This window comes from Cyanistes caeruleus, chromosome 19 (genome assembly GCF_971803275.1).
Source record: "Cyanistes caeruleus chromosome 19, bCyaCae1.hap1.1, whole genome shotgun sequence".
NCBI lineage: Eukaryota > Metazoa > Chordata > Aves > Passeriformes > Paridae > Cyanistes > Cyanistes caeruleus.
In genome coordinates this window covers 2,309,837-2,336,334 of record NC_141719.1, presented here as the reverse complement: position 1 = coordinate 2,336,334, position 26,498 = coordinate 2,309,837, and the positions used below count along the sequence as shown (strand labels likewise).

The 26,498-nt window shown below is 42.2% G+C and overlaps 1 protein-coding gene across 1 annotated transcript in view; it reads right to left on the bottom strand.

Annotated features, from left to right (window-relative positions):
* The window catches only part of LOC111937206 (myosin-4-like), a 28,150-nt gene extending 11,597 nt beyond the window's left edge, over positions 1-16,553 (bottom strand). Inside the window, exons 1-24 of the mRNA XM_086857766.1 lie at positions 16,350-16,553; positions 16,110-16,253; positions 15,862-16,018; positions 15,312-15,339; positions 15,119-15,230; positions 12,318-12,410; positions 12,158-12,221; positions 11,970-12,068; positions 11,770-11,873; positions 11,183-11,321; positions 10,650-10,768; positions 10,406-10,555; positions 10,158-10,328; positions 9,512-9,825; positions 8,462-8,534; positions 7,840-7,927; positions 7,040-7,157; positions 5,513-5,636; positions 4,549-4,685; positions 3,015-3,270; positions 2,165-2,407; positions 1,335-1,511; positions 567-712; positions 393-483 (exon numbers count right to left, since the gene is read on the bottom strand). Coding sequence (XP_086713892.1) covers positions 393-483; positions 567-712; positions 1,335-1,511; positions 2,165-2,407; positions 3,015-3,270; positions 4,549-4,685; positions 5,513-5,636; positions 7,040-7,157; positions 7,840-7,927; positions 8,462-8,534; positions 9,512-9,825; positions 10,158-10,328; positions 10,406-10,555; positions 10,650-10,768; positions 11,183-11,321; positions 11,770-11,873; positions 11,970-12,068; positions 12,158-12,221; positions 12,318-12,410; positions 15,119-15,230; positions 15,312-15,339; positions 15,862-16,018; positions 16,110-16,253; positions 16,350-16,553 — 3,351 coding nt within the window. The remainder of the gene's footprint in view (positions 1-392; positions 484-566; positions 713-1,334; positions 1,512-2,164; positions 2,408-3,014; positions 3,271-4,548; positions 4,686-5,512; positions 5,637-7,039; positions 7,158-7,839; positions 7,928-8,461; positions 8,535-9,511; positions 9,826-10,157; positions 10,329-10,405; positions 10,556-10,649; positions 10,769-11,182; positions 11,322-11,769; positions 11,874-11,969; positions 12,069-12,157; positions 12,222-12,317; positions 12,411-15,118; positions 15,231-15,311; positions 15,340-15,861; positions 16,019-16,109; positions 16,254-16,349) is intronic.
* Between the last annotated feature and the right edge of the window lie 9,945 nt (positions 16,554-26,498).

The window sequence follows — 26,498 nt, the reverse complement described above, 5'->3', positions numbered from 1 at the left end:
AACTTCAAGATGAACAATCATGGGATAATAGTACCGAAGAGAGCTGTCTTCCTGGTTCTGCATTTAGGAGGTGGTCTTTGTCCTCATCATGACATATTAAGTCACATTCTATTGTTTTCTTAGAAAAGTGATTCTCAGTGGCTGCACATCTGTGGCAATTTTAAAGCCTGCCACAATGTTCACATAAGAAATTTCCTACATAGTTATGTAGAATTAGGGGCCAGAGTTTCTGTAAAAGTGCCCTGAGATGGGAACAGCACCCAGAGCCCCCTATTAATAATTTTATTTATGTGAAGGAAAATATTTTTGTCAAATGGTCTAAGAATAAATACCAGTTAATTCTAAGAAATTTGTGCTTACAACTAAAATTATTAATAACTCCTAGACTTTACCTGAATCTCCTTAATTTTCTTTTGATGCTGAGAACTTTGAGCCTGCTCATCCTCAATTTTACTTTGCAACTGGCTAATTTCAAAATCCTTTCTGTTAAAGAAGAAGGCAAATTCAATATGGTTAAGATAAAATACGAATTTCAGAATTCAGAGCATAAGAAGTCGGTGTAATACTTTTTTAGCCTTTCATCCATTTGTTGCTTATCATTTTCCAGATCCATGATGGAATCCTGAGACATTTTCAGATCACCCTCTAGTTTTCTCTTTGCTCTCTCAAGGTCCATTCTCAGCTTCTTCTCTTGTTCCAGAGATCCTTCAAGCTAAAACAGATAAAACATACTTTGAAATACATAAATTATACTTTGAAAGTAACTATTTTTGATTTAAAAATCTAACTAAGTTGGAAATTGATTAATAGAGAAAATAATCAGGGCATCTCCACGTGTTCTGCACTCTCACTGTGAGACCAGAGCTGCCATGGTGATTTTGTTTCAGACACTGAACTGGCCACAGCTTGGCTGTACACAGTTGAAATACCAGTTTTTGGGAAAACAGAAATTAAATTTTTGCAGTAGCTGCAGTTCCTAGCATATAGACTGCTAAATATACACAAATTTGCAGTATTTATAACTTCCTGGAGTATATGCACACACAAATAAGTCTGCAGCAACATTCAAATAGTCACAGGTCTCCTGCTTCAGCTAATGGGTTAAATCAGATCACAAAAGTCAACAGTGCTGAAATGCCCCATGATGAACATGAAAGATGTGCTGGATTCCACAATTTCCTGTCAATTAGCAGAGATTTTTTGGCTAAAATTATCAGAGCCAAAAAAAAAAAAAAGCTTGTCTGCTTTAGGTGTTGCTTATACTCTGAACTGCAGATTTCCAGCCCACTGCAATCTGTCACAGCCTAGGTATACACAACCCAAAAACTTCTTACATCATCCACTTGCTGCTCCAGCTTGGTCTTGGCTTTGGTGAGGGTGCTGACTTTGTCTTCCTCAACTTGTAAGTCATCCAGTGTCTGCTGGTGGGCTTCCTGGAGAGCCTTTTTCTCCTTGGTGAGTTTAGAAATGTTTTCATCCAGAGCTGCCATCTCTTCGGTGAGGTTCTTTACCTGTCAGACAGCCAGCATCCATCTCATGAGGCTGAGAAGTGGCAGACTGAGAACACAGTGGCTGCATCCTTGCAAAACCTTGCATGGATGAAGTCAAAATGCTCTCTGCAGAATATTTATATTGATTGCAATGAGGGCAGCAGCATATATCATGCCTGAGAGTCTCATCTCTCTGGTCCTGCAATGGTAGGAATTCTTTAGTTGTTTTTGATCCCCACCCCTATCCTACTAAACTTTATAGTTTATAGTTAAATGTGCTAGATCTTCACTTGCCTCTGAAAGTTTTTCCCATTGGGATTTACAAAAGCCCTCTGAGTTGCTCTTGCTCAAGGAATGTCTTTCCTGAGTATATTTGCTATGAAAACTGCTGTAATTTCTCAGCAAGTCAGGTTCTTTAAAAAGAGATGATCAAACGTTAAGCATAGCCAAAAATATGCTAAATTTTCCCTAAAAGTGAAACAAACCATGATGGCATGACAAAGAACCTTAACAGAAAAAATTCTATCAGCTGATTGATTAAGTGAAAATACCTCTCTCCTATGCATAGGACACATTTCACTTCTATTCATAGAAGTTATAAGTGGCTACATTATTTTGACAGGTTGTATGGGAGCACTGTCTGGGGAAGAATAATTCCCTGATTCCTCTGTCACCTTATTCTCTGTTGCATGCTTCTCCTTTTCCACTTTGGCCAGAGTCATTTCAAGATCATCAATATCCTTCTTCAGTTCTGAGCATTCATCTTCAAGTTTCCTCTTCTTTGCTGTCAGTTCAGCATTTGTCTCCTCTTCATCCTCCAGTCTTTCATTTAATTCTTTAATTTTAGCTTCTAGCTGGATTTTACTTTTAATGAGTCCTTCACATCTCTCTTCAGCATCAGCTAGATTTTCACTCTCCTATCAGAATACATTGAAGGCACATTATATTTATCATAAAAATGACAAAAAGCAGTTAAGACCCTTGGTGAGTGAAACAATACAATTTTTTTAAAACTAAACTGATTTGAAAGCACATGGCAACAAGTGACAAGTCCACTTGCACTAGACTGCTCTTGGCCATGTAATATTTTATTACCTTTTAGAACCCGGCAGGTGCAATTTCAGTCTCTGGCTGTATTCCAGAGAAAAGCAGTTCCCACAGTCTCAGTCCTGCCTCTGACAGAAAAGCAGCCCTGCCCTGGCTCTGTATTATAATGGCAGCAGATGTGGAAACAGCCTACATTTCATCCAGAAACAGACACCACAGTGAGGAGCACATTATAGGCACTGTGAAATGTCTGATTCTTCCACTGGTGACAGCGCTGGAGCTTCCTGCATTCTTACTGGTGTTAATGTTTGGTATAGGCTTTGCACCTTGCTTAGGTGTAAGGGACAAGACCAGACACAAAGCAGTGGAGGCTTTGTCCCCATTCCATGTCTGTTTATAGAGGACAATGGAAAAGAGGAGAAAAAGAGCAGCAGAGTAAGAGGAGGTGGGGTGAATCTGAAAACGGAGCTTACTCACAGACTGAACCTGGAGCTGCAGGTCATTTTTCTCCTGCACCAAGGCCACCATTTTCTCCTCCAGCTCCTTCCGCTTTGCCTCAGACTTTGCAAGCTCTTCCTTGGTTTTCTCAAACTCTTCCTTCATGTTGGCCATCTCCTTCTCAGACTCTGCACTCTTCAGCAAGGGCTTGATCTTGAAGTACAGCTTCATCCATGGCCAGTGTTTGACATTCATGAATGCACGAATGTTGTACTGGATGATATAAATAGACTCTCTGAAAAAACAGGAAACCAATTTATGAGACTGGTAAGAGCTGAAAACATGCTCTGATTATTTGCCACACAGCATCTGCATTTACCCAAGAACTTTTGCAAGAGACTTTTTTTCCCTCTCCTCCCTTGCTTTTATTAAAGAGTCATTTCTAGGGCCTTACTGCAGAAGGGCTGGTTCAGTAGCTTGAATAATATCCATTGTCTGAATATACAAGGGAGAAATATTACAAAACAGACAGACTTCTCTGGTGTGTTGACTGGGAATCTCTAAGACTTCCCTCAGTCTCAAGGAAAATGCAAGTGCTCAGGTAAATACCAGAGTGAAAACTGATATTGTTGAAGTACTGCTGCTAAGGCTACAAATCTGGCAGTTAATGTCAATTGTGGTAATTGACAAAACCATTTTGATGCTTTTTGAGTCACTCAAATAGCAAATACTATATTAGAAATTATTAAGACTGAAACTGAAAAAATAAGGAAACATTTTAATGAAATTGAATGCAGAAGGATATTGTTAATGCCCATAGTTCAAAGGGACATTAGACAATTCCTTGCAGAGAAATCCAGGGAGAGTTATTAATTCTTAGAAACTATGTCTGGCTCAGGAAACACCTGAGCTGCAGAGTATTACAAATAAAACAATTGTTTGGCAGAGTGTCCTGTACATTTATGCAAGTCTTGCTCCCCCTAAAACTTTCACCTGTCAACAACATGCAAGGAAGTTTGCTTGTCTTGTCCAGTGTTGTCACTCCTGAAGTCTGAATTTTGAATGATTCATCCCATCTCAAAGGGGATGAATGAAAAGCTGAAGGGGATGTGGAATAGTTGAAAGTATGAGTACTTCTCTGTACAAGCTAGGATTGTTCATCTTAGATGATGGAGCCAGGGAAGGAAATTAAAGACAGGGAGAGCAGAGAGTGATTATATGTCATTCCTTAACAAAATCAATGTGATCCATTTGATGATAGCAAAACCTTAGCCCTTGTTCAGCTGGCTGTCTCTGTCACAAGATTCTTTCAAGGCTGAAAACAATGAGTGTATTCTTGGAGAAAAGGTTCCTTGTTAAATACCAATTATCATATTCTGCGTGGTCCCATTGCTATACAGCTGCTGCCAGAATTTGTGAGACTGTCAGGAGGAAGCTGATTGTTTGTACTTGCTCTGCTCCCCAGTGATTTCTAAGGCTCTTTCCCAAGGACAGCTTTTTGCCTGGGACAATATATTACATTGATGGACCTTTGGTCTGACACAGTGCAGTTGCTGGTGTTTTCTTACATTACCTTCTTTCATTCATCTTCTTAAACTCAGTTCTCATGAGGTACCCTCTGCACATAGCTTGTGTACAAGTGATGAGGCTCACAAGCTTCTCATCTCTCATCTCTTCAAGGAGTCCCAGGAGACCTGCCTTGAAGAAGACCTAGAGCATAAAAAAGGGTCAAACAGCTTGAGGCTTAGGCAGAAACATGGCCATTGACAGCTGATGCAGGGTAGTACAAGGTAGTTTAAGAAAAATGCCTGGAGGGGAAAGGTTTAAGATCTAGAAAAATTTTCTGTCAGTATTCAAATCCTCAGTGTTCCTGTGACTCATGACAAGTCACTCTGTGTATGATCTAATTGTATTATTGCAGTGTTATTTGATGTCTGCTCCAGTGTAGTTTATGGAAATTTTAGCTCATCTCTGGAAGTGTCCAAGGCCAGGTTGGACAGGGCTTGGAGCAACCTGGGATAATGGAAGGTGTCCCTGCCCATGGTTGGGGGTTGGAACCAGATTATCTTTAAGGTCCCTTCCAACCCAACCCATTCTGTGATTCTGTGTCTGTTCAGTAATGTAGGCAATGGTTTTGTGTGCAGTGATAGCACTCTCTGGGTTGTGCTGACCACAGAACAATCTCTCACTTAACACTGCTTTGGGTATTCCAGACAGACTTTGTGTGCTTAAATCCCCTGAATATCAGGACTATCCAAACTTGTCTGAGCCCATCTAACCTGCACTGATACAAATATGTTCAACTGGCCATGAGAAAGAAGCAGCAGAAAATCTAGTTGCAGTGAGGCTGGGTCACTGAGGTACTATGGTGTTCCCAGGGCTGCCCCTCACACAAGAACCACACAAATTGTCTGCACTCCTCCTTGCTAGTGGTGTGCTCTGTTTATAATCATCATGAAGGCTGATTTATGCAAAAAATACTTTCAACAAACAAAATATTTTGCTTAATTATACCTACTCTTCCACAAGGACTTTACCTTGGTGTGGCCAAATTTATACTGGTTGTGGTCAACATCAATGGAGGACAGAAGCTTTTCTGAAGCCTTTTTGCTGTCAATGAATTGGCCTTCTGGAATGGCTGAGGCATTAAGGATCTTGTACCTGTGGTGAGACAGGTGGCAAAAACTGGTTGCAAAGAGGGTGAGTAAAATAGGATTCATTGTATATCATGAAATACAGGAACACTGAACTGTCAGAAAGCAGCTGAATGTGTCATCTGAACATAGACAGTGTTGTTTGGTTGAACAAAACATGATGAAAAGGGGACACATCCACTCTTTAGAGGAATCTGTTGGTTGTGTAGCAACACAGTGTGCTGTCACATACAAAACTATGGCACATACTGGAGTCTCTGCAGGTCCAGGAAATAGGAAGAACAAAACTTGTCAGCCTCTTCTCAGCTTGTTTCATTGATCAGAGGAATGCCACTCAAATTAGAGTTGAAGATTAATTAAAACTTCAATTAAAAAGACAAAGATCAGCTATATTCCAAAGGGAATGCAGATCTTGAACAGCTCAGTCTCTACAAGTTGTACCACTGGATGCTTGAGTGGATTGAAAATGACCTGGTATTAACCTGGAAATGCTAACAGCAGTCTTAGCAGTTTGCAAGGCAGCTAAATGATTAAGGTTATCCTATGTCATTGGACCATCTAATCCTTCTAAAAGGGTTTCTTCAGATACATCAGTGGGGATGTGTGACTGTACACTGGACTTCTTATTCTCAAGTCTACCTTGAAAAAGAATATGTAAAATCACAACAGTGATAGTAGTGCAGTGATTTTATTCTCTATTTTTGGCTTCCATTATCATTCCTAAAGCACTTTGTGGTTCTAGGCCATGGCCATTATGGATGGATTCCTTCAACTGTCATTTCAGATTAAAATTTGACAATTGAGACCAGCTAATCCCTTACTGAACACCAGGCTGCAGGACATTTTCAGAGACATCTTGGGTCTTTTTCACACCAGTGCAGCATGGAGGAGGCTACATTTAACTATAACAACTATAACATTTAGCTATAACTATACATTTCACTAGAACAGCAGACAGTTCTGATTGAGCACTCTGTGGCAACTGAGCCCACATGAACCAGTTTAGTTGTCTCCATTTTAAAGATGAATAAGAAAAGGCACAGGATACAGGCCAGAGACAGAGTGCTGTGAGGAGGCTCATGTGGATTGACTTTGTATCTGTACACTGGAAGACTTCAAAGAATATTCCTTAATGGCACCTTAGTTATTACACTGCAAGTGTTCTGCATCTCTGAATCATCAGGCATTGGCTTCAGTTTAGAAATTATGCTGGTTCTGATGTGTTGAGAAATCTCTGGTCTGGTCAGAGGGGGAAAAACTGGAGTGACCTCCAAACAATTAATGACTTGGTTCCCTCCAATGCCACTAATCTGGGAAAGTGTCTCTCCATGGTGTCACCAGAATGTCACCTGAGCTCTGTGCTACTGAGGCCCTTTCCTAACAGGCAGTGAGTAATAACTGAGGACCCACCGTTGTTTAAAGTCTGCATAAAGGATCCTGCTTGGAAACCCCTTCCTGCAAATCCGGATGCCTTCTAGAACCCCATTGCACCGCAGCTGATGCATCACCAGGTAATGGTCCATTGCACCTTGAACAAAATACATCCATCATGATTCCATTTTTATCCCAAGGAACCTTCATATGGATTAGCATTTCAGAATTATCTCTTTTTATTTTAATTTTTTTTTTTTTATTTTTTTATTCAAGCAGCTCTCGATTAAAGATGCAGGAAGTGCTGACAGACCATGCCTTCAGTTCATTAAAGTTATGGAGAGTTGCATCAGTGAGCTTTACTAAGAATGCAAGGGCTAGCAGTGCTTGTGAGAAGGCATTAGGCCACATTTCCCAAAAAAATGTCAGGGTGGTATTTTACGATACCAACTGAAAAATCTTCAACAGCATCAGCCTCCTCACTGGATGTAGGCAAAGGTGGCACTGTGCCATCCAGGCAAGGGATTTTCTAATGCTGTTACCCACAACAGACAATTTTATCAGCTGTAATCAAACCCATCTTTATCACCTTTAGTTCTGTACACACATTAAGCAAAGATGGGTAACTGTTGTGGACCATGTAATACTCAATTTTTTTTGGTCACAGTAGACTACACAAAAAAGTTCCCTTTGTTACTGTCTTGCAGGCCAACCCCCAAAAGGACTTGACGTGCAGAGGGAGCTATTTGGGAAGTTGATGTGGAAGCTTAACAGGCTTCCAGAATTAATTCCTTAATTCCTGTCAGTCCCATGTCTTCAGAATATAAGGGTGGACTTACCAGGTGTCTTGGTCTCGTTAGGAATCAGGCAACGCACAAAGTGAGGATGGGTGCTTCTCAGGTTAGTCATCAACTTGTTCAGGTTTTCCTGGGGCAGAATGAAACAAGGGTTTCAGCTTCAAGCTACAAAGCTTTTGCATTCTTATTTAAATTCAGGGAAATATAGAATCACAGAATGGTTTGATTTGAAGGAGCCCTTTGAAGTTCATCAAGCCCAGCATCCCTGTCCCAATTCCACTGTCCCAGGTTGCTCCAAGCCCTGTCCAGCCTGGCCATGAACACTTCCCAGGGATTGGGCAACCACAGCCAGGCCACCTGTGCCAGGGCCTCCCCAGCCTCAGAGTGAAAAATTATTTTTCTTATTTCCAATTTAAATCTACCCTCTTCCAGTTTAAAATCATTGCCTTTTGTTCTGTCACTACAGGCCCTGGTAAAAAGTATTTTTCTGGCTTTCTGATAAGCCCCCTTTTACAGATTGAAAAACCAGAATAAGGCGTGCCTGGAATCTTCTCTTCCTCTGGGTGAGCAACCCTAACTCTCTCAGCTGTTTTTATAGGGTAGGTGTTCCAGCCCTCAGATCATTTCGTGGCAGCATGGCTCATGTAAAAAGAAATTCACATACCCTGAACACAGCAGACACTGTCTGGAAAGAGCCCCCCTTCTTCTTAGCACCCTTCTTGCCACCACCACCAGCACTATCACCTTGGGAGAAGTAGATGGGAGGTGAACAGTTAGAATATGCAATACATTTTGTAGGCCTCCTCTTCCTTTGGCCATGGACCAATAAAAGACTTCATTTTAAACACTGCTCCCTGAGAGTTAAGTGAACTGCTGCTAGGTAGCTGTTGATCAGTGTGTGGGACATTTGATCTCAAATGCAAGATTTAGGTTGCTGGTATGGAACAGTGTGGCCTGACCTAAGTTTCCTCGCAGTGCACTCTGTGCTACTGGTTACATATTGCTTTCATTGTTACACAAACCCCATTTACATTTTTTTTTAATCAGGGAATGACCCCAAAAATGTGACTCAGCACCATGCATCCATTTATCAGTGCAGGGAAGTCTTCTATAGAAAAAGCTCCTAATCCAGTACTGCAGGTGAAGAATACAGTTCTATTCTGAGTTATGGCAGGAAGCAAATTTTAGTCTCAGGAATACAAGTCCAAGCTCAGTGTCTTTCCATAGTTGCTATACTGTGAAGCCAATTAAATAAAGACTTATAGAGGACTTCTAAATTTATTCTCTGTCTCTTTTTTCGTCACAACACCAGGACTGCTCAGCTGGATATGAAATTGTTCCATGGTCTTCTTTTAGTTCTTCCAGTTCCCCATAAGAAACAAAACTCTGTCTACAAAGACTAAAATCCTTGCACTTTGCACATTTATTTGGCCCCTGTCTAGTGGCTGAGTAAGCATGTAGATGATTCACAACAGTCAGGAAGTGTGCACCTCCTGTCACTTGGGATTGGACTTGCTGTGCTTTACTTCTCTGCAGCACATAAATGTGGTGTTTCCAACAGTTCTACGTGCTGGTGTCTTAGTTTTGGCATATCTGGATGCACACAAGAATGAGGTCACCTTAGGGGCTGGTAGCCTTGACTCTGCCACTGAGAGGAGAAGCAGAAGGAGGCTTCAGTTGATTTTTGCCTTATTGGCCATCACTGAAAAAGCACTTACCTGTTTCTGCACCAGAATAGTTAGAAAAAAGGAAGGACAGCAGCTTCAAGGATGATTTCTGGTACAACCCCACAACAGTTTCATTCAGAGGGTCCTTGTTCTTGTCAAGCCAGCCAGAGATGTTGTAGTCCACTGTGCCAGCGTAGTGCACCAGGGAGAAGTGAGCTTCAGCCTTGCCTTTGCCAGGCTTGGGCTTCTGGAAGCTGCTGCACTTGCCCAGGTGCTGGTCATAGAGCTTGTTCTTGAAAGAGGTGTCAGTTGCCTTGGGGAACATGCACTCCTCTTCCAGGATGGAGAAGATGCCCATGGGCTGGGAGAAATATGAATACACAAAGTACGTAAGTGGTGGGGAGGGGAGCCATTACTGCTCCTCACTGTTCACTCACTGTTTAAAGGCCGTTGTTAAAATCATCAATTTAACATTGTGTAGGCATTCTCCCTTCCACCCCAGCCACATTGTTCAGGAAACCATTGTTTGTGCAGAGACAACCTGTTGTTCCAAAAGCTTTGATTTTGTAAGCTGCCTATTTTTATGTGAGAAGGTAATTCAATAGTAATGCATCATTTTATCAAGAACAACTGAACTAAAATAAATTATCATAAAAGAAATGTACTCTCTACAATGTAAAGATTTTTTTCCACCTTCTCAATGAGCTCAATGCAGGCAGCCAGGTCCATGCCAAAGTCAATGAACTCCCATTCAATCCCCTCCTTCTTGTACTCCTCCTGCTCCAGCACGAACATGTGGTGGTTGAAGAACTGTTGCAGTTTCTCATTGGTGAAGTTGATGCACAGCTGCTCCAGGCTGTTGAACTGCAAATTCAAAATACGAGAAAAATTCCAATTAATTTCAGCCAGCCCTCAGTGGGCAATAACCTACAATAACTCACATCAAAGATCTCAAAGCCAGCAATGTCCAGGACACCGATGAAATGCTGTCTGGGCTGTTTTGTGTCCAGCTGTTGGTTGATGCGAACAACCATCCACAGGAACATCTTCTCATAGACTGATTTAGCCAATGCACCCACAGAATTGTATACCTGTAAGGAGCACAGCCATGGCAGTAACAGATGTTGAGTTAAAGCTGAAAGAACACTCTGAAGAAATTGAAAAGCTGATGAGCTGTTTATGTACCTGTTGGACATTTTGCCCTTTAGTTACATATTCATTCCCAACTTTCACCCTGGGATAGCATAAAGCCTTGAGCAAATCAGCAGAATTCAGACCCATCAGGTAGCCAGCCTTGTCAGCCACTAGGATCAGAAACAGCAAATGAGCACAGTAGAGACAAAGAAAATTGTCCTGGTCCTCTGGGAAGTTTCTGTTACAAGGAGCCTACTTTTAGCACAAATCAAATGCATTTATTATCAAGAGAAGCTCCTCTCCAGTCTCATGGAGAATATTTCCTTGCTCTAAAGGCAATGTCTCATCTGCTACAGAATCCTGTGTCCGTGTCTGAAAGACTGCAGCAATGCTTAAGTTTTATGTCTTTCTGTTTCCTTGTAGAGCATAAATTAAATCCCTGGCTTTGTGAAACTTGAAACAATCTTTAAAAAAATTAGTTTCTCCAAAGGAAAATAATTCTCAAAGTGTTGGGCTCTCTGTGGGGTGTTGTTGCTGACTCTCTGATGGCGCAGTTCAGAAGCAAACTCTGCAAGCAGCCCTACCTTCAGTGCCATCAGGCTCCGCCTGCTCCTCACGCTGCTTCTGCTTGAATTTCATGTTCCCATAGTGCATGACAGCCCCTGTCAGCTTGTAGATCCCCACCTTCTCATCAGGGCTGAAGCCCAGGATGTCCACAGCATTCTGCAGAGGCAACAGGCAAGTTGGGAGAGCACAAAAGCTGAAACCCAAGAGGCAGGTGGGGTTTCTATCCCTGCCTGTGCTGAGGGTGTCCAGCAGCATCCCGGTTGTGTGGCACCGAGCAGCAGAGCCCAGTGCTGGGCCTGGCTGCCCAGGACCCCTGGCTGCAGCTGGGCTGGCTGCAGGGCTGGCTGCAGGGCTGCTGCAGGGCTGCTGCAGGGCTGGCTGCAGGGCTGCTGCAGGGCTGCTGCAGGGCTGGCTGCAGGGCTGCTGCAGGGCTGCTGCAGGGCTGGCTGCAGGGCTGGCTGCAGGGATGGCTGCAGGGATGGCTGCAGGGCTGCTGCAGGGCTGCTGCAGGGATGGCTGCAGGGCTGGCTGCAGGGCTGGCTGCAGGGATGGCTGCAGGGCTGCTGCAGGGCTGTTTTGCTCTGCTCTGCTCTGCTCTACTTACATCTGTCGCCAGCAGCTCCTCGCTGTCATCGATGCTGGCAACCGTGACTTCTCCTTGGCTCACATAGAGGAAGTCATAGGGGTTGGTGGAGATAAGGAGCAGATCTGCAGGTGTGTGGGTGACCTTTAGTGGCACTGGGGCAGGTCACAGTGGGAACAGAAAGCACCCACTGAGCCAAGCCCAGCACTGCTGGCACTCACCGATGAGCTCCGGCTTCTTGTTGGACATTATCTGGTAAAAAATGTGATAGCTCCTTTCGCTGGACAGCTGAAAAGTGACTCTGGATTTCTCCAGGAGATCTAACCAAAAGTGAGGTGCTGTTAGTCTCCTGATAAATTTGAGGTTGCAAACACATAAATTCTGCTTGCACTGACTTGCTCCAACTCACAGGTTTCGATATCTGCAGAGGCCAGCTTGCCAGTTGGTCCAAAGTGGATCCGGATGAATTTTCCCTATCAAGCAGTGCAGACCACACCATTGGTTATGACAATCAATGTATGAGACTTGCATTAAATATCTTCATTCCAACAAATCTGAAATGAACTCACAAAGCGTGAGGAGTTGTCATTCCTCACGGTCTTAGCATTGCCAAAGGCCTCCAGCAGTGGGTTGGCCTGGATGATCTGATCCTCCAGAGTTCCCTAGTCACAGGAGAAAATGCTCCTTAATCACTTCTTAGTAAATAACAAATATTGCAAAAGGGATATTACAAAGAATTTTTACATATCACACTTGATTTAAACCTAAAAATTAACAGAGTTCTTAATCACTCATCAGCCAACACTCATGGATATTGCTGCTGGTTTCAAAGGGCAGAGAGCTGAAAGACACATCTGTGTTTTGCTCGCTTCTTGTTCATGTTTGGTATCACATACAAAGTCACTGCAGTGGAGTTCAGGGCTTTTGAAACCTCTGTGAGAGGCGTTTCTGCAATCCTGTTCACAAAAGCCTTGACAGCTAAAGAAAATAGGAGAATTCTGGAAATTGTTTTGAAGGTTGCTCAAGCCCACAACAGGTACAGACTTGGGTAGGAAACACCTACCAAGGGAAAATGTAACATTTTGCAGTTGCATTCAAACAATGAATATTCCTGCAGCCTTTCATGATTTTTATTTTCTTTTGTTTGTTTTTTTTTTCCTTTGGTCCTGCTGCAGTACTGCAGAAGGAATGTTCAACATGTAAAGTTTTGATACTGTGTCATATCTGTTGGTAACTGCAAAAATATGGAAGGAAAAAAGCTTCTGTGACATTATGTCTCTCCTTTTCGGTGCAATACAGTCCAGGAAGCAGAGTCACTGATGACTCTAGCAAAGTCATGAGTGATCCTACAGAATCAGGGCATGAGAATGTTGCCAGAGATAATTTCCAAGACAGATGGAAAACCAATATTAAGAAAAAGAGAAAGATAACTTGGTTTACATCAGATGAAAGGTGAGCAGTGCTGTTTTGGTTACTGCATCTCGGTGTGTGCAGTGCTCAGGGCAGCCTTGAGGGGAGAGGCACTGCCGTTCCCAGCGCTGTCTGCAGATGGCACAGCAGGTTTAAATTAGTTTTTGTTAGTCCACTGTGAAGAGGGACCTTTAAAATTAAAGCAACGCCGTAGCGTAGGATGCTCTATATCTTTCTTAAAAATAAAATATCCTAAATCTATAGAATAATGTGAGAGGAGAGGAGACTCGAGGTTCGGAGAGGTTCGGAGAGGTTCGGAGAGGTTCGGAGAGGTTCGGAGAGGAGAGGAGAGGAGAGGAGAGGAGAGGTTCGGAGAGGAGAGGTTCGGAGAGGTTCGGAGAGGTTCGGAGAGGTTCGGAGAGGAGAGGAGAGGAGAGGAGAGGAGAGGAGAGGAGAGGATAGGATTTGTGTCTCAGTGCAGCTAACTTCACCAACACCAAACCTCCTTTGAGTGCACAGCTGGAATCAAGGAACTAAAACAGGAGCACTGTATGTGGGTAACAGTGTGGAAGAAGATGGGAATTCTTTACACAAGTTCGTTCTGGAATCCTGTCTACAGGCTGGGTGACAAAGTGCTGGAGGCCAAAACCATATTTGAGGGAAATGCTGTTACACACTTCCCTTATTCCCTTATTCCTGTACCTGCCTGGCATCTGATTTCAGCTTGTATCTGCCACTGGCTACACAGAACCATAACCTACTTCATTTAATGTTCCTATAAAGAGGAACATGCAGTTGTCATAGAGATAGGAATGCTTAAAAAATAGAGTATTCTGTGAATTCTCAGAAGAGGGCAGAACAGATTACTGTCAGTCTGAGAGCCAGGTGATTTTCTTTCTATCACACATGGTCTGTACATGTCTCAGCTGTCTTGAAGCTTTTCTGAGATCAGTCCTGGCATAGTGAGCAGCTGATGAAAGCTGAGCCCAGGAGATTCTAACATGGTGCTGATGAAAAGAGTGCCTGTGATGAACTTGCCTTGTCCATGATAACCCATCAATCACAGACACCTGCCTCTGAGGGAAAGAACATTCAGCCTTGGAATCTCCTTAAGCTCCACTATGCCCTTGGGTACTCAAATAACATGCTGACACATGTCACACGCTTTGATGAGCATCTCACGGGCTGTGGTGGCACACACTTGTGCCATCAGGATGTTTGTTGCTTGCTCTGTGCTGGGGAATGAAGCCTGTGCCTTGCAAATGCACCAGTGGGCTCAGATTGCAACAGCTGTGCTGCTCAGCAAAGGGACATCGGGGAATGCATTTTCTTTTCTGCAAGGATCTTTTCTGAGGTTACTTTCTGGCTGTCAGGCAAGTGGTCCCAGCTGTCCCAAATCCAGCCCTTTTCCCATGCTGTCCATTTGGGCTGTTCTGTTGACCACAGACAGAAAAACCAGCCAGTGGAAACTACTGCCTGATGCAATTGCAATGATGCTTCAGCACAGCCATTCTGCAGTCCAGAGCTCCTGCACTTCCCTGTCAGCAGGAATGAGCCAAGGACCAGGAATGGCACAGCCACGTGCCCCTGGAGCTGAGTGCTCTCTTTTCCCATGCAGTACTCAGGTGCTGTGGATCTCAAAGGACACTGATGAATAGGTACATAGATGGACAGCCAGCACGGAGAAAGCTGCTAACTTGATCTTCCCCTCCCTCAAAAAAACACTCCTGTGTAAATGGAGGCTTTCCTACATTGATAAAATGATTTTATAAGTAAGAGTTCAGCAGATTTGAGGCTGGGCATCAGGGGTAGATGAGCATAGATGTGCTTGTGTTGTGCATCCTGACTGTCTTAGCTGCACAACACTCTCTGCCTTTAGATAGTCCTGCAACCCCAAAATACACATTGGTACTTTCCCCTCAGCAGGCACAGCGTGGAGAAGGGGCAGCTGATGTCATACCTGCATTTTGCCGGGCTGTGGATCCTTCTTCTTCTCACCAGTGACTGCAATTGTTGCAAAGTACTGGATGACACGCTTTGTGTTCACAGTCTTCCCTGCACCGGATTCTCCACTGTTGAAACAAAAATATGAATTATTACAAGAAATATCATCACTTCTGTCAGCTTTGTCACTCATACCAAAACATACTCACGTGATAAGGATCGACTGGTTGTGACGATCTGAAAACAGAATCACAGAAAGAGATGTTCAAATGAGATGTGGAGGGCATCAGACACAACTAACTGACTTCAAGAGAAAGAACTGTATTTTATCAGTATTTATCACTTTCTTACAAGAAGAAATAAAGGATGTATTAATACATATTAGCATGCACCTGGACTTTTTTTTTCTGTACAGACAGAGATTTAACTTCAAGCAGTGACTCTTTACAAGGTTTCCCACTTACTATTTTTTTTGTTTTATGTGTAGACCTTGGCTTAAATACTGTTTAACTATAATCAATTATAATAGGCTGTGTTTCTCCTTTACCAATCCTTTAAATTCCTTACAAAGAGAGGGGGCACAAAGCCATAGAGCCAGCTACTGCTTTTCCTTCATTATCTGACAACTCAGAGACCATTAAGATGTTCACGGTCTGATCTTGCATTTTGCTGTATGGGACCACTGAGAACCTAAAATTCCTTGACCAAATAGCCAGCCCTACATATATCAGTGTTTTCCACTCCTGCCAAGTAACTCACCAGTCAGCATGAACTGATAGGCGTTGTCAGAGATGGAGAAGATGTGTGGAGGGGCCTCCTGGCGCTTCTTGCCGCGGTAGCCAGTGACCACCTCGGGGTTGTACACGGGCAGCCACTTGTAGGGGTTGACAGTGACGCAGAAGAGACCCGAGTAGGTCTGTGAGGAAGGGACACAGCACGTTGGCTTCCCCTGAGCCTGGCCCAGCACTTGCTGAGGCTGCCCAAAGGAAGCTGCTGCTGCCACTTACGTAGATCATCCAGGCTGCGTAACGCTCTTTGAGGTTGTACAGCACGGCGGGTTCGTGGAGGTGGGTCATCATGGCCATGTCCTCGATTTTATCAAATTTGGGAGGGTTCATGGGAAAGACTTCATCATCCTTTACAGTCACAGTCTAGCAAAAAAAAGATAAGGGAACAACAGGAGAAATGTGAAACAGGGAACTGCCTGAACTGGATGATCACATAGGAGTAACAATGGTATGACTTACTGTGTCATCATATTTTTTAACGGTGACTTTGCCACCATCTTTGCTCTGTATGGTACCTTTCACATACATTTGCTTGTCATCTACTACAAAACAGGCTGACTTGGCATCAAATGGGCGATTCTGGGCTTCAATTCTTTCCTTCTCTGGCTTTCGTAAATAGGGAGCAGCTTCTCCAAAGATTGCCATCTCTGCATCTGAACTCATGTCTGCAGTTGCTCTGGAGGAACGCAGAAAAGTTGCAGAAAGTCTTTGCTTTATTAAAGTTGTAATTTACATTTATCCCCATAGTGGTCATGTTCAGTGACTAGTAGGAAGAAAAGGATTAATAAGGCACTCAACTTCTGACTCAATTTTAATTATCCACTGAAGAAGTGCTAATAAAGAAAGTTCCTTTTGTAGACAGATTGTCTTTGAAGACATCCCCCTTAAACAGTGCCCAAGTGAGGGCAAAGAGAATATCAAACTACAAGTCTTCAAAACCTGGTCCTGCTCTATCTTCATCTGCTGTTCACAGAGCTGCACAGCCACATCCTTCTCAAAGCCACATACATGTTGAGATGAAGTCATTTGACATCTAAAAATTTAGGCAAAGGTAAGCTCTGTGAGTCATGTAGAGTAGCTCTCACATGTGATTTCCAGGTGGAGGTATGTTTAACACACTCTGGTTTTGATGTTTTAATAACAAGCAGGGGAACTTCAGCTAATTTCTGTCTATACCAAGCACTGGAACAAATTGTGAATGTTAATCATCACCTATCTTAAGCCAAACCTGTTTGTTGTGTGAAGCAAATTGAAAACATCTTTTCCAATTATGTTGCAAAATTGGCCAATAAAGGAATATCTTGTACATTACAGGTAATAATTAAGAACATATTATTAGCTAAATAACATACTATTTAGGTAAATAAGTATGTGACATAACATTTCAAAGAATCTCAATTATAGCTTGAATCTATTATATTTTGAACATATTATATAGACTAATAATAGTTATGAATCATTAAAAGACAATTCATATGTACCAGATTTTGTTAAGGATTTATCTAGTAGAAATATTTCAGAAAACTGATTTATGGTCAGTTTTATTTTGCATTTTTTTGAAATATCTAGTAAAAAATCTTCAACACAAATAAATGCTTGCTATGGTTGAAGGAACTGTCATGGGTAATTCATGAGCATCTGGAAATAGCACAAGTAGAAATAATGTAGGCAGGAGCGAGCATAAACAGAATGTTCTTCCCCAGGCAGGCTAATATACAGGCTAGAAAAAAAAATAATAAATTTCTAAATTCCTGCTCCTTCATATGTTGTCTGGATGCACTGTGAAGAGTAAAGAATAGAAAAGGACAGAACTGAAAAACTAAGATTTGTGCATCCAAGGCATCAGAATACTGAAACAGTCAAAATAGAATGGTTTTATGTGCAAGAAAATGATGAAAGGACTAAGAAGGCATTTGTAATGCTTCTCTGGACATGTTGTAGAAGTGCTGATCTCTCTCAGCAAGAGCCATCTGCTGTGGATCTGCACCCTTGCAGGACTTTGAGGGGCTGCCTCACGCAAGAGCTTTTAACAGCCAGGAGTTTCAAAAGCACAAAACCCATAACCTTCAGCTTACTTTGAAAGTAGTATTCTGCCTATACAGAGCCCAGAGCTTGTGCCTGTGTGATCTTGTGTCTGAGGGGCTCAAGAGAAGCAATAGGAAAGAAAGAGAGAAGGTATTTCAGAGTGTCCATGAAAAAGTGAAGCCGAACATCAGAAAAGACATATCAGAAAATTCCTCAAGGGGCACAGTCTGTTAAACTGCTGAATGTCTTTGATAGGAAATAGTGTAAATTTTAGATCTTTACACATTCCTGAGCAGAGAAGGTGGCATCCTCTAGGAGAATAATCTGTTCTTCCATCCCTTTCAGCTCCAGTTTCAGTGAGCACTTTTTGGTTTTAGGATAGAAGGCAGATGTGTGGAAGGTTCCTTCTGCGCCCCGCTGCACACTAAGTCACTAACCTTCCCCAGGAAACCTAGAAGGGACTGGTGCACACAAGTTCTCTGAAAAGGTTACTCTTTGGGCATGAACAAATCTTCCTCTCAGGCAGGAGACCAGATCATTCTGAACTTTGTTTGAGTTTCAGTGCCTGTGTGATAAACCAAAGTCAGTAAATAATTTTCTAGACTTTGCCGCAGAGGAAACTAACGCTTGAATATTACTTTAAGTCTCCTCTGTGAACACAACCTCAGGCTTCCAGCAGCTGTGCAGATGGCAGGGCATGAATTTTAATAATCTATAAATCCCAGAATTCAAGGTTACACCACAAAAAAGCTGTTGCTGTCTCTATCATGCCCTCTTGACTAAGTTTGAGCATCTGTAACTTTTCTTTCTGCATACATGGAGTATTCCTGCCAAGAACTGTGACTATTACTCATATCAATTAAAATACCATATATCCTTCCCAGTGATCCTGGTTCTACTGTCTTTTGTACTTGCCTTTTCCATTGTCTGGGTGAGCTTTACTTATTGCTCAGGATCAAGTAGCAAAGGTAAGTGTTATTACCCCTACCTTCAGAGAGCCCACGAGGAAATCTGTTTTCAGAACCTGTGTGGAATAGTTAAAGAAAGGACAGAGAGAGTTACATCAAAACCAGTCCATTGTCCTGAGCATATGCCATATCAAACATTCCTACACCTTTGTAGCCTCTCCAGATAGCTGAACTGCACACAGTGCCCTAAAACTCCTGATCTAGAGCAAAATTCCACAGAGTATTGCATTCCTTCCCACATTACTGTGAGCTGCTTGAAACAAATCTAATGTCCAGGAAAAAATTAGCTACTTTACTTATATAATCCCAGCCAATTTCAACTCCCTTCAGGGTTAGTCTTCCTGTGCCTTTCACAGGACTTGGAGGTAGCAAAGTTGGTAGAAGGCCCTTCCAAGGACTGGCATGCTGTGACTCTCCTGCTTCTTCTCCACATTGGAGTGGTTTGGGTGGTACAACCTTGACTTTGCATGTAAAGCATGACCTGGAATGTTAGAGGTGGGGAATGAGAAGAAGATGCCCCTTCGTATTCCACCTTTTTGGGGAGCTCTGGAGATGCCATGGTCAGAGCATGAAGCGAGGGGGTGGCACTTACCGTGAGATGCTGAGGTAACAAATCACAAAGTCTCCTTCAGCTGCAGCTCTTTATACGTTACCTCCTGCCCACACAGCACTCCAGCGCTCTATTTTTGGTCAATAATAATTTACTCTTTAGTTGTAAACGTGTTGTAGCTCTGATCTCTCTGCTAATTACTCAGAGACAGGATTGGTTTAAGGCTCTATGAAGTCAGCTGCACTGACCTCTCCTTTTCACACTGATATGTGCCAGGATGGAGGAACCCAAAGACAGCTCTGATAAGGCCAAATAAGGCAACACTTGGGTCTGTACTGCAAGGGTTTGCCTTAAATCAGCAGGATGGGATTTTTCTAATTGTGCACAATTACTTCTTGAAGGATGTAATATCAATGGATGCCCTCCTATCCTCCTGTTTGTCTACACATGCTGCTAGATAAGAAGAAATTTTTATTGAGGCGAATTTTTTATACCATTGTGTGGAGTGCTGACAAGCCTGAAGCCAGCCTCAGTCTTTGGACAGAGTGAGACAACTGCCAGCTAATGGACCACAAGAGAGACTTGCATTCCTGGCCTGTGGGTTTGCAAGGCATGCTCGAGGTCTCAGCCTGCAGGAAGGTGCCTGTGCCACTCCACTGTCCTGCAGAGGCTGTCATGGAGCAGGCTGGATGTCAAACCAGAATGAATGTAAGTTGCTGTGTAAAGGAAGGTGGAAGGAGAGTGGCTGCTCCTTTAAGATTTACTGTTTAAGGACTGGTTTTGTCACTGCAAGGGACAGGAAGAAAGGGAGGAATAATTGAGAACATACTGGGACACAAACCTGCCTGACAAATGGTAAGGGAGGAGGTGGTGTGCAGCAAACCTGGTCAGACTGCTTGGTGAAGGCATTTGAAAGTGTAAAAAGTAACAGTCTTGAGGGTCTCTCACATCTTTGGAAAATACTCTTATCACAAGATAATTTTGTACAGGAGATGCGGTGACAAAGTAGATTTGTCATCATTACTGCATTTTTCTTTATTTTCAGGCAGAAGAAACTTTCAACAGAAAATTATTTAAACTTCAGAGGTCATGAAATCTAACCACCTTTTTGTGGAATGACCCAGTTCCTTCTGTGGGAAGGGATGGATTGTCAGGTGCATTGTCATTGCTTCACATTGGCTCGGTCTGGGGAACATCCTTGGTGCATTTACACAGTTCTCCTCGGCTGTTTGTTTTGGATTATCTTCAGGGTGCCCATGATTTAGTTACTCGAGGAAGCAAAGGCATCTGTACTGGATTCTTCAATAGAAAATGGATTCCTGCAGTGTTGAGAGGAATCCTATTTAGGCCTTTCCTCTTGTTTTTTTGAGTCCTTTCTAGAATGTTTTTCAATGCTTTTATTTATTTTTTTTAAATCAGAGTCATTGACATCTTTTCCAGTCTGAAGTGTGAGCACAGACGTTCTCAACAATGACACCATTCAGATGTGGAGATAATGTTATTATAGTATTTTTATTCTGTCAATTTCTGCATATCAAACATTTAAATTAGCTTTTAAATTTAGTTGCAACAGCAGAATTGCAGGCACTTCTACATTTTAACAGCCTCAAGATCTGGTTTGGGTCCCCCACATCTGTATTAGACTATGTTCTTCATTATTTAGTATGTGCACTTATATTTTAATTTTAATTATCTGCATCTTTAGCCTAAGCTTAACTATAATGGAACCATCATTACTCTTTGTCAGAGACTACCTGGTTTTTCATATTTGACTCACCTAATTCTTTTGTAGTTAAAGGGATTTTACATTTTCTTCTGAGTAAAAACCAATAAAACAGTATATAGTGAAGAACTAATCCTTTACAATGGCACATCCCCTGCATATTCAGAATCATTTTGACATCTGTCAATTTAGAAAATTGTCCTTTTGAGGGATTATGTGGTTTTCAAAGCGTAAGCAGGTTTTTCCAGCATTTCTCAGCATCTCTTGTGGCCCAGGGTCACTGCCATTCGGGTCCTGCAGAAACTCTAATCTGGAGATCCTGAGAGGATGTGGGAAGGGAACTTGTGCTTTGGGGTACCCTCCTTACACAGGGTGCTATGGAGCAATGGACAGATTCAGGAGCAATCTGAGGAGGAATGCTTTCTAGGTAAGAAGAACCATATTTGCTTATTCTCTTTGGTTTCTAGAGCATAAATGTCTTTTAAGATGGTTCCCAAGTTCCTGGATGAGTGGACATCAGTGTTGCTCCCGAAGGAGAGTGACCCTCTTTGTAACCATCCAACTGGTCCTTATCTTGTAAGAACAAGTCCAAAGACAGGGAAAGGCTGTAGGTATGTCCTTGAGCATCCTCTTTTGGGAGCATCTCAGTAAGGCACTGAGAAGCTAAAAAGCTCAGGGGTCTCAATATCTGCCTTGCTTCACATTGTATGAATGGGGGAATAATGCCTTCTTGGGGAAAATAAAATGCAGAAAATTTCTCTTGTAGCCAAGTAAAAATTTTCTCTTTTAGTTAGACAAGCTGAATCTGTAAAGTTTATTTAAGGTTGAAAAAACAATTAACCAAATGTGTTGCTTGTAAAGGCTCAGAAAACATTATGTAACGGGAAGATTTGTGGAAAGCACATTTTAAGTCAATTCAGGCAAACACACCAGGCAGGTGCCAGGTAAGTTTTAGAGGTAGTGCATATGCAGATATATATAATATATTAATGTGATTGGTCTATTGTCTATCTTGATTATTATTTTATTACTCACAATACTTAATGCATATATATATATATATATACACACACACATAGATATGAATTTATAAAAAGCATAAGCATGGAGTTTTTTACAGCAATTTATCTGTCAAGGAAAGGACCACACATTTAATGTGTCAGTCTCTAAACATGTGTTGTACCAGCAGATTCATCTGCATGGTTTCTGCAAATTGATATTCCTGGAATTCTATAAATTCTCCTATTTGCTAATGTTGGTCAATCACAAACACCTTCAGGAGTTCACATAATTCTGGCATTGTCATACTATAGGATACATAAATGTCAGCCTGTCTTGGGAGCTGAAAGGCTAGATAGCATGCCAAGCACAACCCGGCAGATTTGTTCATTTGGTTATCTAACAAATTCTTTGCTCTTTTTGCACGGCAGAGTGTTTGTTTTCTCTATGCTGTGCTTCTGTCAAGACTCAGGGCACACACCACACCTGTTCTAGCACTAAATAGATTTGATCCTATGACAGTTACCCAGAAGCTTTTCCAGTGGATGCTCATGAGGAGATAATTTCCCCAGTACAAGTGGTCAGGGAAGCAAGGCTTCCATACTAGGTGCCCAAACCACTGACAGGCAAGCTGCTGTATCTGCAACTATCTGACACTTTGGGGACAGATTTTGGTCTAAATTAATATAGCTATTCTCATATTTCTTACCCAACCGCCTTTCCCTAGGCCTTCAGGGACATACATATTTGTTCCTGATACCGTCACCTTTCAAACCTTTTATCACTCCACCTTAACAGGTTATTGTTGTTACCAGATAGACTGAAAGGGAAAGAGGGATAACTATCTTCTTGTTGTCCCCCATCAATTCAAAAAGCTTCTGAAAATGTAATTCTTTTGTGGATTTAGCCTCCATGTAGGAGCCTGCCATTACATCTGATTCAAAGTTGCCTGGCCTTTAAGATCATTAATCTGCATTAGCAATTCTGTAAGTCTGGATTTTATCCTTTACTGCTCATGCAGGTCTCTGAAAACCACAGAGATACTCTATATTAAGCATTATTAGTACTCATTTACAGGATAAATCCTCTTCCCTGGGATGTAAATGATGTGTTTGCAAAGCTGGAGGGGACTGGTTTTGGAGAAAAGGTGGAGAACAGATGCCATTCCCAAAGTGCATTACTGTCACATGAGTCACTGAGATTTATTGCCATGGAAACCCCACAGTTTAATTTGGTGTCCTGCTTTATTGAAAGCTTTCTGGTGTTCAGTCTCCTATTCCATGGACAAAGAGCAAGAATTCCTCCACAGCTCTTCTCAGGTTATGATGGCATGATGACTTTTAGGCTCAAATGATCAGTGTTGCCAGAAAAACTGGAGAGATGTATACCTTCAAACAAATTTTTGTCCTCAGCAAATGCTCCTGCATTTTATAAAAAAAAAATGCATTGAGGTTTGAAAATATGTACTTTGATCTTTTGAGCCTGTCTTTAAATGATATTCTTCTCTAATGAAAGCGCAAATATTAATTTATGTAAAGGGACCAGAAAGCCTAAACTTGTCAAAGTGTATGGTATTTCATGCTGATTTCTGCATCACTGAACATGAGTTTGACACTGCACCAAGGCCAAAGAGAATTAATGACAATCTTTGAGAGATTCCTTTCTAAAAATATATTTGCAAGCTTTTTTTTTCCCAGCTGTCACTTACCCCCAGCCTAGAAAAGCTTCTGTTATAATACTAAAGATGGGCATTGAAGATATCTTTCAGCTAACTGTTGAACACTGTAAAATAGTTAATGATATATTCTGTATATTTTAGGGGAAAGGGGATGTCTGCCCTAAATTTTCCTTTTTCCTTCCCCCAGCATAAACCAGTAGCATGATCACATCTTCAGGTTGTTTCAGCAGTTGCAAAGTTGGCACCAATCCATATTCTGTACAAGCTACTGACAAGAACTATTTATTACCCTTGGGACTACAGGGCTATTTCACCTTAAATGTCAGATCTTCTTCTTTCTTATGCCCTTTTTGAGGCAACCAAACTGAAAACAATTCATTAGCAGGCTATTATTTGTACCTTGCCATTGTGAAGCCAACAAAAACCTTTTTTTTTTTTTTCAATCCAAGCTGTTCTGGTAGCAGAAACAGAAGTAGAGGCAGAAGCAATTGAAATAATACCTATTATTTGCTCCCACTTACAGCTGATCTCATATCTGTACTGTCACCTTGCACAAAAGCAAATGATACTGCTTATTTGGGATTTTATCTAGTAGCAGCAGAAAAAAAACCTGTGTTGAGATGAAAATGGCTTGACTTCCATGGCAGATATTTTCAGCTAATTAAATGATGAGGATTATACATCCTGCCAGTTGCCAAATAGCACAAATAGTCAGTTACAAGTGGCCAAGACCAGAGGGTACTTACCAAGGTTTCCCTAAAAGCATGGAGATGTAACATCTGGAATATTAGCTGTGGTGTGTGAGCTCTTACTAAAGCTGCCTTGCTTTTGGAGATCTGGAAGTTATCTAGTAAAATGCTAATTTTTGAAAAGTATTTCAGGGAATGGTGGCCCAGTAGACCTAATACCACTACTAAGAATAAGGAGAAGCTAATAATTATTAGAATTCAAGGACACAGTGATAAATAAACATATTGAGCAAAACAGCATTTGTAAAGGGAAATAGTATTCCACAAACCTAGTGGAGAATCAAAGATATGTGGATAGGTGGATGGTACTTTCTTAATGAATATCTATAAGCCATGTGAGAAGGTATATCACCTTTCTTAAAGAAGCTAAGTCTGTGTCTGTGATGTTATTTAAAATAGTTTTGAGAAGTGATCCTGGGCAAGGACAGGCTGATAATCCTGCTGCAGACGTATAAGTGTCCCTGGGGATGGTATCTGAATGTCCAAAGTGGCTTGATCTGAAGCAAATCCCAGGAGCAGCTTGGGGGAAAGCTCAGTCCAGCAGCTCTATTTATGTATATATTGCATTAGGGCCCTCCTGGGATTCTCTTTGTCCTTGATGAACCTCACAGCCCTACTCAGTAATGTCCTCTATACCCTTGCTGTCCTTCTGCATAGAGCCTGCTAGCAGGTTATGAAACAGCCCTCGTGTACTCAGCAGGGATTACCAGGGCATCAGGAGTGCCTTGCCTCCTGCTAAGGACTCCTCTGCTTTTTGTGGAATATATTCTGTATCTGGGACATCACCACTGTGCTTTGCTCAAGTTGTTTCAAAGCAGGCAGTAAATGCAGTGTGGAGGAACTTCTGTCACAGCAAGGTTGCTTCTCTCTGTTGGCTTCTGACTGCCCACATCAGTCTCAGCCTTCACCTGCAGTGCTGCCAGCAGCAGGTGCAGAGCTGGGTCACTGGGCTCTCTCAGGGCTCTGCTCTTGCCATGGCCACTTCCCACTGCCTGAACAATCATCCAGAGCTGCTCTCCAAGGCAGCTCTGTGGAGCCAAGCTAAAGCCAGCCCTGCAAGGACTGCTATGAAAATACCTGGGAGGATGGGTAAAGGAGAGAGTGACGTTTGTGAGATGTGCTGTACTTCTCTAGTTTTCAAAACAAGCAGGAAACTCCATACTGTCCTTTCCTTCCACATTTAACAGGCAAGACTGCACCTACTCTTTTTAGCTACTTTCCCTGCCTTCCCAACTAAAGTATTTTGAAGGAACTTCTGGATAATTTTGTAACAGCAATTCAGCAAGCTCAGGATTTGGGGGGACAATATAACATGCTGGATCAGTTAACCTGGGGGTGACATGACTGCTGCAGCTCCACACCCTGAGACCCAGCCAGTGCCAGGACAGCAGATGTTCCCAGCCAGACATTGACACAGAACATGGGTGTACATCCTCTGGGGGAATTGCACAGCTGTGCTCTGGTTAGAAGTCCACACAGTCCCAGAAAGAGAAAGATTATATGCTTGACTCAGAGGCAGGAAAAGCCGTCATAAAAAGTAGGAAGTGGGACCCCCAAAACCTGAACAGTTCCTTGGCAGATAAGAGGATGTCTGAGCAAGTAGGGATACATTAAAACAGGATCTGTGTGATAAAAAAGTTGCATGCTGATTTGTCAACTTTTTCTTTCTCCAAAAGTGACTCAGTAGGAATCTTTTTCACAGGTGGCAATCATTCCCACAGACATCTTTTCTCAGGTGAATGACATGCGACTCTGGGAACATTTTTGGAGATGTCATGACACTCAGCTGGGAATTCAGTCAAGGCAAGCTGTCCTGTAAGGCTGCAAAGTATTTATCAAAGCCTTGAAATTGAATGATAAAAAGAGTGACTACTTTTGACCTTGATTATGTATCAGTGATGAAAGAATAATGCAAA